This window comes from Danio rerio, chromosome 19 (genome assembly GCF_049306965.1).
Source record: "Danio rerio strain Tuebingen ecotype United States chromosome 19, GRCz12tu, whole genome shotgun sequence".
NCBI lineage: Eukaryota > Metazoa > Chordata > Actinopteri > Cypriniformes > Danionidae > Danio > Danio rerio.
In genome coordinates, this window is record NC_133194.1 from 6719744 (window position 1) to 6734423 (window position 14680).

Genomic DNA, 14680 nt, shown 5'->3' on the forward strand with positions numbered 1-14680 from the left:
CAATCATTCTGTCATTCAGACAGACGGTCGTTCAACAGCGGCCTCTGGCGGGCTTACACAAGAACTGCGTGGGCGCGAACGCCCTTGTGAGAGACGTTTGAGACACGAAAAAGCGCGCACAGCAACCTCTTGCGGATTCGCGAAAACAAAACCTGCACAAATACGTACCTTTCGGGACGTATTTCGCGGTCTCCAGAAACATTCGTGGGATTAAGTTCTGAGAATGAGCCTGGGTTGATAACTTGCCTAATTACCCTAACCTGCCTAGTTAACCCAATTAACCCTTTAAATGTCACTTTAAGCTGTATAGAAGTGTCTTGAAAAATATCTCAAACATTATTTACTGTCGTCATGACAAAGATAAAATAAATCAGTTATTAGAGATCAGTTATTAAAACTATTACGTTTAGAAATGTGTTGAACAAATCTTCTCTCCGTCAAACAGAAATTGTGGGGAAAAATAAACAGGTGGGCTAATAATTCTAACTTCAACTGTATATCTAATATTAACGACAAACAAAAGCAAAAGTCACAGTTGAAATCACTCCGTTTTATTCCAAACATGTGTCTATATATTTAACGAAGAGGGGCAACAGCCCTCCTACATAACCCCACAGTTTTATTGGAATATTGATAACAATATAATCTGAATCATTTGCCTTGTTCTCCTCATCGTGGGTGTGATTCTTCAAGCACTGATATAGAAATCTTCGAAAATTAATGAGAAATTTAAAAAAATCAGCTTTGATTTAAAAAAAATGATTCTTCTCATACACTCGCACACGTACGTACAATCGTAAAAGCACCGACATATGAATGCTATGATGCTGCAGATTCTAAACGGGGCTGCTATGTTTACACTTTGGGTACAAATGAATACCGGCTTCCTCCAGACAGCAACTTCTAGTGCACTTCAACAAACCATTCATGATAGAGGCTCATTTAGCTCCATAATGAAAAACATCATTAATTGTCCTCACACATAATCAGATAAATGCCCCTTCGAGTGCACAAAGGGTCCGCCGTCTTATCTTGTTTTTGTTTCGGGGATGAGAAGTGCTTCTCGGCGTACTTGCCAATTACAAATATTGATGGGTAGCTTGTTAAAGTCAACATGAAATCAAAACCGATGCCGTTTAGTTCCCTAACACACATTAGTTTAAACAACTCCCCAGAAATCCCTTAATTTGAAGAAAAATAAAATGCTGGAATATCACAATCTTTTATAAAAGTGTAACTTACTTTCTTCTTGAAATGATTCTCCTGTTCAGTTGACATCGTCTTTGCTGTGCGGGCTATTAGTTCACGTTAACCGATAGCCAAATTGGCAATATGAAGGACTACAGTAGCAGGCACAGTAATCCGAATCCATTGTAAAATGTTGCCAACATATATAACACAGTAATTTAATGCTGGTAAACGTTGAAACAATAAAAGTTACAGCAGAAATAGCAAATAACGACATATTCGTATTTGGAAAAGCAGTGTTACCACTGGGATTTGCTGAAATGGTCTCAGGGGTGAATGACATCCATAATCCGCTGACATTCAGGTCTGAGATGCTCGCGCTACGTGATCCACTCAATTCCCGATGGATAAAATCAAGTCGTGCCCTACATTCTTTCCTCCTTGAAAATCCTGTCTACCTGCAAATACATCAGGGGAGTGAGTTGGGTTTTTCAATGTTGTTTCATGTTGATTTTAACCATTAACAGTTGACATTTAAATTAAATAATACTAGATTGAAATCTCTGATAACCAAAAACAAAAGCTCCCCTTGAAACGTACAAAAAAAAACCGATATACTTAGTCCTCCGAGAAATTAACAATACAAGTATCATATTCCAAAAAAAAAACTAAACGAAAGCCTGGAAAGAAAACCAAGAGACATTCAGGAATAATAATAATAATAATAAAAAGATTTTAAAACCACTTTTTTTTTAAAGAACCAAAAGAAAAGTACTAGTTTGCACCAAAGTCGTTTGAGTTTTGCGTGCACACATTGACTCCAGGAGTGCAGTCCTCCATCTCGACTCGTGGAAAATCTCCGCACTTCTATGCAAAAAGTACAGTCGTCTTTAAAGTTTCCCTTTCCATGTTGCATAGCATACGTTCACGGGATATGCATTGTAACAGTAACTGCGCTGGCTCTGAATGACGTGGTGTTAAGTGTCCGGCTGAATCATCATCCCTCTCTCTCTCCCAGAGTCCATTAATGTGATTTTGCATCCTTTGTTTGCAGTATCCCAGAGGTCACTTTGACAGGAGGTCTATGAGTCTGTCCTCCAGCGCTCATTTACATGAATTTACCGTCCCGAATGTTGGCCTACTCCTGCTTGCAGAGCAGATCAGTGGAGGGGGATTTAGTTGGAGGCACAGGCCTTGGCGGAGGTGCGGGTTTTGCTCTCCGTGGGCTGCTCAAACCTTCTTCTTCAGTTTCGGGGTTTGGCGGCGGCGGCGGTAAACGGGGTAAAGACGATGTTGCTGACGCCAGTGGCGAAATTCGCGAACAAGACGATGTGGATCGAAGACTCTGTATCCGCCGGCACTCCTGGCACACTCTTACATGCGTACATCCACGGGGCGCTGCTGTAGGGAGCAAAACAGGAGCGCTACTTGGGACGCTAGCATTGAGAGGGTCTTCTAGTAGTCGTTGAGGGCCTGGGCCCATTTCTGCTGCGCCTGCAGCAGGTCCCGGTCCTGGTGTGCCACTAGGCACTGTTCCCGTCCCGCTGTAGAGTTTGCCATTGCTGAGACGCATCTCGCGCACCAGTCTGATGGGCCGCGAAGCTCCTAAAGGGAGACGGGCCGGGTGTCGCAGGACACCCTGAGACGAGAAAGCTCGTCGTCGCCGCAAACGAGAGTTCTTTTTACAGGAGATTACATTCCTGAATTCGGTCATCATTTCCTGACACACTGACACCTGGGTGAGGAGGAAGAAAAGGAAGAGAGTGGACGAGAGTCAGGAGGGAGGCATACAAAGAGAAAAGGATACATGATGGGATGAGATGATTGTGATGGGAATTACACAGGCTCATTATGAAACCGTAGCCCTATAGACATTTCTGGAGACCTCGAATTATGTACCCAGAGGTATGTATGGCTGCATTTTATTTTTTAAACAAACACTTTGGGCCGGTATTACGCCAATTTTTTTTGCACTTATCAGCTGACTGCATGTCTCCGTATGGACGGCTTTTATGCTGTAGCCAATTAGCTGCCATGTACGTCGGCGGACTTGAGACGCAGAGAGGTGTCGATCATGAGGACGGGGTTCAAGTCCAATGGAGAACGGTTCCAGAAAGCAGGTAGGACAAAAACAGAATCCAAAAAATAAAATGAATAAGTAAATAACAGGGTGAGAATGAGGTAAAACGTGGTAAAAATCAGACAAGGGCTTTTCTTTTTCTGGATTGCTTTTGAAAATTGTTGGTTGGGTTTAGGGAAGTGGGTGGGCGGGTCAATCAATAAAGTTGGTTGGGTTTAGGCCAGGAGGAGGGTGGGTCAGTCGATCAGTCAGTCAAACAGTCAGTCGACTGCGGCCTCTGGTGGGTTTACGTGAGAACAGCAGGCATGAATGGCACTCACGAGAGAAATTTGAGATCTCAAAAAGCGCACACAGTGGCCTCTTGTGGATTCGCAAAAACAAAAACTGCAAAAAAACCCACGGCGGCGTATTTTGCAGTCTTCAGAAATGTCTATAGGTCTGTTTTCAGAATGAACCTGGGTTGCGATCATCATTACTACTATTTCATATTGAGAAGTTGAGGTAGCCGTTTTGACAACCAAGGCTCAATTTGGATATGTACCCCTGTATACATTTTTGGAGAGCACAAAATACATCCCAGGAGGTGCGTTTTTGTTTTGCAAAACCACCAGAGGCCGCTGTGTACACTTTTGCAGATCTCAAATTTCTCTGCCGAGTGCCATTCGTGCCTGCTGTTCTCACGTAAATTCACCAGAGGCCGCTGTCGACAGACTGACTGATTGATCTGCCCACCCAGCCTTTTCCCTAAACCCAACCGAGCTTTCAAAATCACTGATTGACCAGATAACCCCCGTCCCTAAACCCAACCGACAGTGTTGTCAAAAGCAATCCAGGAAAACAAAAGCCTTCGCGTCCACCTGATTTGTACACATTTCAGATCTTACCACGTTCTCACCCTGTTATTTACTTTTAGTTTTTGCTATTTTTTTTCCAGATTTATGCAACCATTGTTTGCCAGACTCAAACCCCATCATCACGCTCAACTCCTCTCTGCATCTCAAGTTAACTGACATACACGGCGAGTCACTGAGCAAACTGGTAACAGCATAAAAGCTATTTACATCAAAGTAAGCGCGTCAGCTGGTAGCGTAAAAAAACAGAAGCCATCGGCGGCATCATACCACCCCGTATTGTTCGTTTTAAAGACAAAATGCATCTTTATACATAATTCACGCTCTCCAGAAATTTATACAGGGGTTTGTATTAACAATGAGCCTGTGTTGGTTTTGATTTCAGGGACTCAGTACCGGACCAAAACACACCATAGCAGTGGAAAAGCATTTCTAATGACTAATCCAGTTGTGTGTTGTATACTTATATTAATATAAATATTTTTATTCACACACAACTTCTATCCTTGTAAAATATTTTATACCAGAATAAGTAGACGCATGTGCACCTTTAAAGGTTTGAGATTGCTTCATTTTGTACACCAAGGCTGCATTAATTTCATCATTTTAAGTAACAGTTTTTTTTCCCCTAATACTTATTAAATTTGGTGACTAAAAGATGAATTTTCAGCATAATTACTTCAGTCTTCAGTGTCAAAAGATCCTTCAAAAAATATATATATTTATGGTTATTATTATGATCAAGGTTTTATTTTTGTTGAAAATGTTCTTTTCAAAAGTACATTTAAAATAAATTTTGTTTATCAAGGACACATTTAATTGACCAAAACTGAGAGTAAACACATTCATTGAGTTACAGACTGTATTTATTTTTTAATTGCTGTTATTTTAAACTTTCTACTTGTTAAATAATCCTGAAAAGCAACGTGTGTAGCAGTTTCCAAAAAAAAAAAAAAAAACAAACAAAAAAAGATTTACAACATTGAAAAAAACTAAAAGTTCACAATTAGAGTAATGTTTGAGCACCAATAATAACTGATCATAACAGAATATAATATTACTAGAATGGTGTGAAACTGAAGACAGGCAGTGATGCTAAAAATTCAACTTTTATCAATGTAATTTGTGTAATTAATCAATTCATAACAGTTTAAAACGTTCACATAGTAAACATTTTAAGATGAAATAATCACAATATTTCTATTCTATACTTTATCATACTGAAGTGACTTTAAAAAACATCAACAAACCTACAAACTGCAACATACACTCACTGGCCACTTTATTAGGTACACTTTACTAGTACCAGGTTGGACGCCCTTTTGTCTTCAGAACTGCCCTAATCCTTCATGGCAAAGATTCAACAAGGTACTGGAAATATTCCTTCGAGATTTTGCTCATTATTGACATGATAGCATCACGTAGATGCGAATCTCCCATTCCACCACATCCCAAAGGTGCTCTTTTGGATTAAGATCTGGTGACTGTGGAGACCATTAAAATACAGTGAACTCATTGCTCACAGTGAACCCTAGAGATGGTTGTGCGTGAAAATCCCAGTAGATCAGCAGTTTCTGAAATACTCAGACCAGGCCGTCTTGCACCTACAAACATGCCACTTTCAATGTCGCTGAAAAGCACCTTTCTTCCCCATTCTGATCTCGGTTTGAACTGCAGCAGATCGTCTTGACCATGTCTACACGTCTTAATGCGTTGCAGCAATATGATTGGCTGATTAGAAATTTGCATTCAGGAGCAGATGGACAGGTGTACCTAATAAAGCCGGTGAGTGGAATTAGTTTCATATGACTATTCCAGTTCTATGAATCACATTTTGGTTTTAGTCATTAAAATGTATCCAAAGTGAATTGCAATGCAGATACACACATCTAAAATACATGTAGTTCGAGATTCATATTTTATCAGCAGACATGCTCCCAGGAAAGCAAACCTACAGTATGACCTTTTGAGCAGCAGAAACAGCCTGCATTGAATAATATGTGCAAAATAAAGTTTTCCGAATAAACTTAGAACTAAGTACATGCGATTTCCTCATTTGTCTCAAATATGATGAATAAAACAAGTTCTTCAATCATAAACAAAGACTGTGACGCGCTCTGGTTTTGCATAACACAAGCATTCTCTAATAAATATGCAGGTTGCTTCTAGACAAATCCAGATACACATGAAAACTAATCTCTTTCTCTGCTTTAGGTCTTTTGTGAGCGATGTGTCTGTTTACATGTGCAGTCTTAACCCGGTTATGCTTAATAAGACGACAATGCAGATGCTCATGTAAATGTGTTAACCCATTAGTGAGGTCACAAAGGCTTCAGCATAAACCAATGATCACTGCTAGACTTTCGCCCAGCATGTAAACATATTAACCTTCATGCGATGCAACATGTCCTCAGGCAGAAGAAACGAGTTAACTTCAGATGCTTCTTTTGACTCACAGAATTATAAAAACATGTTTTCATCTCGTACAGTAGAAGAACTACAGTCAATATTCTGCTTCTGAAGAATATAAGATGTTTCTTTTCCACTGACACATTCTCCTTCAGTCTTGAATCATTTATTTAACGTCAACCGACATCAAATGGAGTATTTAGAGATAATTATATAATCTCATTGTTGGTTCCAAACTCAATACCGGGGTGGCAGAAATATGTGCAACAAACTATGTGGAAGCTATAGAACAGTTGGATTATATGAGAAACACAGAGGGTGTGACTGGTTGGCGTGGAGACCTACTCGTGCGTGTCTGTGGTTTCGGACGGGGCAGGGGTGAGGGCGTACCTCATCTGTCTCCGCCGACCGGCGCGTGGACCACACAAACTCCATAATGGCTACAAAAACAGCGATTATGAGCCCACATATCAGCACCACGAATATCCCGCCGATATTATCCATACCAAGACCTGAAGAAAAAAAAAACATGGTGAGTAACACACAGAAATATCCTTACACAAACACACTCAGGATTGTTTTTTTATGAATTGTAGGGACAATATGCAGGTTTCCATAGTTTTTATACTCTACAAACTGTATTTTCTATCCCCCTCCTCCAACTCTATCCCTAAACCCCTCATAGGAAACTGCTCATTCTGTGTGACTTAAAGAGTCATCAGTAATGTCCTCATAATTCACCACCTTCTAGTAAAACCAGTGTCATATCCATGTCATTATACATATTCATGTCTTGAAATGTCAGAAAAACCATGTACAACCCCCCCCCCACACACACATACACACACAAACAGCATGATGTAATCTGAAATACTTAAACTCCACAATGCTAGAACTTACTGGTTTTGCTATACTTTTGGGGACATTTAGACCACAAAATGCAAGGAATACAAGGTCATTCAAGCACGCACACACACACACACACACACACACACACACACACACACACACACACACACACACACACACACACACACACACACACACACAGAGAAAGAGAGAAACAGCATAATGTACTCTGAAATATTTAATTCTGTGCAATTCATGAGCTGTTTTCCTGTGCAGACTAAAAAAGTCCCCACAATTCCGGAAGGAATACAAGGTCATTCAAGCACAAACACACACGCAAACACAAACAGCATAATGTACACTGAAATACTTGATTGTGTGATTTTTTTTAGCCTTTTTTTCATTGGGGACCAAAGAAAAGTCCCCACAATGCTAAAATGTACTGGTACTTTTATACTTTTGGAGGCATTTGGTCCCCACAACGCAATAATACAAGGTCATTCAAGCACACACACACACACACAAACAGCATGATATACTCTGAAATACTTCATTCTGTGTGATTTAAAAGCCATTTTGTCATGGGAACCAAAAAAGTCCCCACAATGCTGAAAATTGACTAGTACTGCTATGATTGTGGGGACATTTGGTCCCCACAACACAAGGAATGCAAAGTCATTCAAGCATGGACACACATAAACAGCATAATGTACACTGAAATACTTCATTCTCTGTGATTTTTGAGCCATTTTCTTCATAGGGACCTAAAAAAAGTCCCCACAATGCTAAAATGTACTGGTATTGCTATACTCCTTTGGGACATGTGGTCCCCACAACACAAGTAATACAATATCATTCAAGCGCGCACACACTTGTACAGCTATCTTTATAGAGACTTCCCAAAGTCGTATTGATTTTTTCTACTGTGCAAACTGTACATTCTGCCCCCCAAACCCCTAAACTCAACCCTCACAGATAAAAAAATCTGCATTTTTAGATTTTCAAAATGCTTAATTCTGTGTGATTTATGAACCATTTTTCTCATGGGAACCAAGAAATGTCACACAAGGCCGGAATTTACTGATATTGTGGGGACATTTGGTCCTTACAATGTAAGTAATACAAGGTCACACACTTGCACGCACACACTTTGGATCTGATTAGAGATTTGCATACCTGCAGGATTCCAGAGGGATCCTATTAAAGTACATTTCGGAGATGTAGGTGGGTGTAGGCGGCATTCCTATGAGTTTTCGGCATGAAGACTGAACAGACTTTATTTTTTTAATGCATGTCTGAACTGATTTGTTTCAATGAGCTGAATGGGGAAAAAAAGCGGATCCATCCATGCATGCTTCTTATGAAATAACATCTGTAGATATTCTTTGTTTTTGTCTTATATAAGGAAGGATAAGCAGCTTTATCACATGTAGGAAAACTATTTAAACCTATGAACAAGACCTAAAAACAAGCAGAAGTGTGTGGGAAGAAAGACTTTAACCACTGGATGTATAAAATAAAGGAAACATTTCATAATTCCAAATTAACAGAACAATTGTTATTGTTTGATTTTTATATACAGTTATTATTAACTCATTATACTTATTTTTGGGTGACACGGTGGCTCAGTGGTTAGCACTGTCGCCTTACAGCAAGAAGATTGCTGGTTTGAGTCCCGGCTGGGTCAATTGGCGTTTCTGTGTGGAGTTTGCATGTTCTCCCCGTGTTTGTGTGGGTTACCTCTGGGTACTCTGGTTTCCCCCACAGTCCAAAGACATAAGCTATGGGTGAATTGGGTTAACAAAAATGGCCGTAGTTTATGTGTGTGAGTTAGTGTGTGTGGGTGTTTCCCGGTATTGGGTTGCAGCTGGAAGGGCATCCGCTGTGTAAAACAAATGCTGGATAAGTTGGCGGTTCATTCCGCTGTGGCGACCCCAGATTAATAAAGGGACTAAGCCGACAAGAAAATAAATGAATGAAAAATTAAACAAAAATGTTCTGTTGATTTGGAATTAAGAAACGTTCCATCATTTTTTTATTGCGTTATTTTATTAAATATTATTAATATCAAAATTATTATACAGTAGCTCATTACTAAATCTAAAATAATAAAAACATGAAACTAAAATAATATTTGTTGCCTAAAATAAATACAATTATTTTAAAATAAATATGTATATTTTTATTAATTATTTTTTATTATAACTTAATTATTTTTTAATTGCAGTTAGTTAAACAAAAAAATACAATTTTGTATTTTATTTAAATAGAATTTCTAAAAAACTATACATACATATACAAAATAATAATAATAAAAATAATATTATTATTATTATTATTAATAATAATAATTATAATAATAATGATAATAATAATAATAATAGCAATATTAATAATAATAATAATAGTTATAGTAATAATAATAAAATAGTAATTATAATAATAATTATAGTAATAATAATAATAATAATAATAATAATAATAATAATAATAATATTATTATTAATAATAATAATAACAACAATAATAATAGTAATAATGATTATAATTATTATAGTATTACTACTACTACTACTACTAATAATATTAATAATAATCGTAACAATTATAATAATAATAATTATACTACTACTACTATTAATAATAATAATATTTTTCCCCCCCACAACAAGAAATTTTAAATTCTAAAAATAAAATGATGATAATAAAAACATTCATGAAAAAATAGCTACCCAACCCAACCAAAATAACATCTTAGCTCATCATCAAAATCTGGGTCAATTTTAGTTACCATTCATTCATTTTCTTGTCGACTTAGTCCCTTCATTCAGCAGAATGAACCGCCAACTTATCCAGCAAGTTTTTACACAGCGAATCTCTGGGAACCCATCTCCACAACCCATCTCTGGGAAACATCCACACATTCACACACACACTTATACACCATGGACAATTTAGCTTACCCAATTCACTGTCTTTGGACTGTGGGGGAAACCGGAGCACCCGTAGGAAACCCACGCGAACGCAGGGAAAACATGCAAACTCCACACAGAAACGCCAACTGAGCCGAGGCTCGAACCAGCGACCTTCTTGCTGTGAGGCCACAGCACTACCTACTGCACCACTGCCTCGCCCAATTTCAGTTACCAATGAAAATGAAAGTCAATTTCTAGCACTTTGAGAGTAAAAAAACATACACAGAAAGACATATGTGTCCTTATTATAAAAGCTGCAGCTTTCGCACAAATCCTGTTTGTTTACAGCTTTTTTTTTTTAAATAGGAGTCATTATAAGTAACAGCAAATGTCATCCCCAGACTGTTAAAAATGTTCCTTCGGGTTTTATTGAAAACTAAAAAGAGTCACCTTCATCTCAGATGACCTTAAGCCAAGTCAATTAAAGTCAGAATGTCAGTTTTGGGTGAACTATCCTTTAATTTCCTCACAAAGGAACACAAATGATGTGCTTGTGCAGGAACAGCCGTGCTGAATCACAAAATACAGAGCTCATATTATCTGACATTTTCTCGCCGACCTGTAAATAACCCTGAGAGACTGTAAATGTCACTATCTGGTAAAAAAAAAAAATGCAAGCTTTTGTGAGCCACACCAGAGAAATCACATGCGTGTACAGGCCTGCGTGCACCGAAACAGCTATATTTTCCTTCCATTCCCCCTGGGCTAGTGTGAGTCTACAACACAGAGAATGCAAATATCACCAGACCACATAAATAAACACTCTCGGTGTTGGCAGAGCTGCGAAGCATCTGTCATTCCCAAACAGACGGATGTAGTGCTTCCTATATGCCATATTATAACAATATAGAGAACGGCAGGGAATCAAAGATGCTCACCGCCACTGTTTGTCTGCTTTGAGTCAAACACATTTCTTATATTGAGCTCAAATGGATTTGTTTGAAGAGCAAGATATATTTAAGTAGGAGAGATAAGGCTACTGTTGGCAAACAGATACACAGCACACAAGCATTCATGCTTTTTTATGACATTCAAGGCTGAAATAAAGGATTTTTTGCTGCTTGTTCAAACTACTTATCAAATATGAGCTGAATCAACACAATTCTTTAGGTTCTTGGGGGGACAACTTAATTGTTTTGTGTTTAATACACTTATAATATATAGTATAGTGGATACTAAAATATAATTTATGTATACACTGACTGCACCGGCCACTTTATTAGGTACACCTTTCCAACTGCTTGTTAATGCAAATTTCTACTCAGCCATTCACATGGCAGCAACTCACTGCATTTAGGTATGTAAACATGGTCAAGATGATCTGCTGCAGTTCAAACCGAGCATCAGAATGGGGAAGAAAGGTTATTTAGGTGACTTTGATCATGGCATGTTTGTTGGTCCCAGACTTTCAGAAACTGCTGATCTACTGGGATTTTCACACACAACCATCTCTAGGGTTTCCAGAGAATAATCCGCCATGTCAAATAGAGTAAATCATCTCAGACTGGTTTCTTGAACATGATAACGAGATCACTGTACTTAAATGGCCTCCACAGTCACCAGAGCTCAATCCAATAGAGCACCTTTGGGATGTGGTGGAGATTCATAAATGTGCAGCCGACAAATCTGCAGCAACACGCGTGATGATATCATGTCAATATGGAGCAAAATCTCTGAGGAATATTTCCTGTAGCTTGTTGAATCTATGCCACGAAGGATCAAGGCAATTCTGAAGGCAAAAGTGGGTCCAACCTGGTACTAGTAAGGTGTACCTAATAAAGTGGCCGGTGAGTGTGTGTAATAATATTTAAAATATTACAAATATTTTCTAGGATTTGTTATCACATTACCTCTGAGTTTTACAAAGCTGGGCATTTAATTAATATGGTTATTAATTCAGCAATATATAAATTGAATATAGCCTACATTCCATCCTCAACAGCTTAGGAGCAGAAGAGGTTACTCTGCTGGGTTATATTAGAAATCTCACTCACTCCAAGATTAAATACAGTAAACCTCTATAGATATATATTTATATCGGGTGAAAAGATTGAAAAAGACATCTACTCAATTTATTCCATTTTTTTTGGCAACTGAGGTATTATTTTGTACTTTTACTTGAGTACATAAGTGTGTTGAGTTCTTCACATGAGTAAACATGAGTATCTGTACTTCTACTTGAGTAAAGGATGTGTGTATTTTTGCCATCTCTGCCCATTTGCATACCTGGAGGATTCCAGAGGGATCCTATTATTTTTCATGAGACGTTTTGAACTTACCTAGTCCGCAAACCTACTTTGTATCAGAGAACAACTGAAATCATCTAACCACCTCTACGGCACCTTTAATGTATTGAAGGTAGGCATATTTGGATGCAGAGATTGTCTTTGTCAAGGAATCATTAATTAAATTAAGTGACAAGTTTTTATGAACAGTTTACTGAATGCAAGACTCAGTCGATTTGTTTAAAAGCACAGATTCATTCATCAGTGAAAGCGCTGTGTTTGCTTTGTTTGTAATAATGAGAAGATTCGCGAGTGTGCCAGCTCAGCACTGAAGAAAAATAAATTGGGCTTATTGAGCATGAGTGGATTCTAACTTTATAGCTTGCCCATTGCTTTAAAGAAAACAAAAGATGTGCCTTCCGGAATGCTGTGAAAACGTGCTTTAATAAATAGCGCCATTGGGGTATTAGGCTAAATGTCTCATATTACAGCCTGCTTTAGTGTGAGGGTGTTTTAAACCAGGCCTAACCAAAACACTTGCATAAGTGTAACTAAATATTTTTATCACAGACATAAGCAGTAATTTAATGGAAATGTAAACTGGCAAAACGGGTCTGTATAATTACGAGCAAAAAACAATCTACTTTGTATGTATTTGACAAAAAATGAATAAAGCCCTCATCTAATTATCCTAGTTTATTAAGAATAGGATACATTCTCAGATAGTGTTTTTTTTTTCTTACCGATAAACTTCTGATCAACAGTTAAATTAAGTTTTTTTTAATTTTATACAGTTTTTTTTTTACAGCATCAATGTTGTAATGTAATTAAAATATGTTCAGTTAAATAGGCTTAAGTATTCATTTAGGCTATGTTCACACTGCAGGCAAATGTGGGTAGAATCTGATATTTTCGCCCACATGTGACTGAGGTAATGACCTTCATCTTTTCAATTCAGATTAGTTGTTCCAGTGTAAAACTCTTTTAATTAAGAATAAGCAACGCCATCTCAAAGCAATTCGTAAATTTTGATTTAGTAGCTAATTCCTATGAATTTTTACATACTTATTCATACAATTTGCTCATGCCCCAATGACGATTTGGTTTTGTGCCATGTCTCCTTTTAAAAATAAACATTTTTGTATGATTGAACTTGTACTCGGAAATGAATTAGCCACTAAATTGACAAAATGCAATAAATTAATAAATAAACGCATGAATAAATGATTAAAAATACAAATCACACAGACAGACGTTATAGAAGTTAAATGAATAAATGAAGGCATGAAAAAATTATTTAAAAATAAATACAAACACTACATGTATAGGATAATTTTTTTTCCAGTGTAAAAATAGCAGAACTTGGTCCCAAAAAAAAAAAAAAAAAAAAATATATATATATATATATATATATATATATATATATATATATATATATATATATATAGGATAAAATAAATCTAACAATTTTCCCCAGCAAAAATAGCAAAACTCACAATATGAAAAATATTGAATGAAAATATTACAAATATCTATTAAATGAAGACAATATTAAACACAAATAATAAAAACATACTAAATATTACAAAACAAATACAAACATACATACCTACATAGTATAAAACAAATAATTTTTTCCCTGCAAAAAATAGCAAAACTTGTTCACACACACACACACACACACACACACACACACACACACACACACACACACACACACACACACACACGCACACACATGCACACGCACACCCACACTTAATACGCTTCTAAAACAACATAACATTAATAAGTTACATTAACAAATAAAAGGTATGAATAAATTACTGGATGATAATGATTAAAAAAGTAAATACAAACATACTACATATATAGGATAAAACAAATCAAAAAAATTCTCAGCGAAAATTGCAAAACTTGCTCACACAAAACACAAAACATAAAAAATATTAAATAAAGATATTACAAATATATATTAAATAAAAATAAAACATAATATTAAAATATATCGAAAATTTAAATAAATATATATAAAAAATAAAAAAATAATAAATTGTAAAAAAATAAATACAAACATACTACATATGTAGGATAACATAAATA

General features: G+C 36.9%; 1 protein-coding gene across 6 annotated transcripts in view; it reads right to left on the minus strand.

Annotated features, from left to right (window-relative positions):
• Positions 1-529: 529 nt before the first annotated feature.
• The window catches only part of si:ch211-264f5.8, a 198374-nt gene continuing 184223 nt past the window's right edge, over positions 530-14680 (minus strand). For 3 of the 6 annotated variants that reach the window (XM_073931445.1, XM_021468266.3, XM_073931447.1), the window contains 2 exons: positions 6919-7040; positions 530-2923 (listed from right to left, as the gene is read on the minus strand). In XM_073931445.1, the coding sequence (XP_073787546.1) occupies positions 2327-2923; positions 6919-7040 (719 nt within the window). In that variant the 3' untranslated portion in view covers positions 530-2326. Of the gene's footprint in view, positions 2924-6873; positions 7041-14680 lie in introns of all 6 variants that reach the window. The other 3 variants (XM_073931444.1, XM_017352396.4, XM_073931446.1) reach the window with 1 other exon arrangement.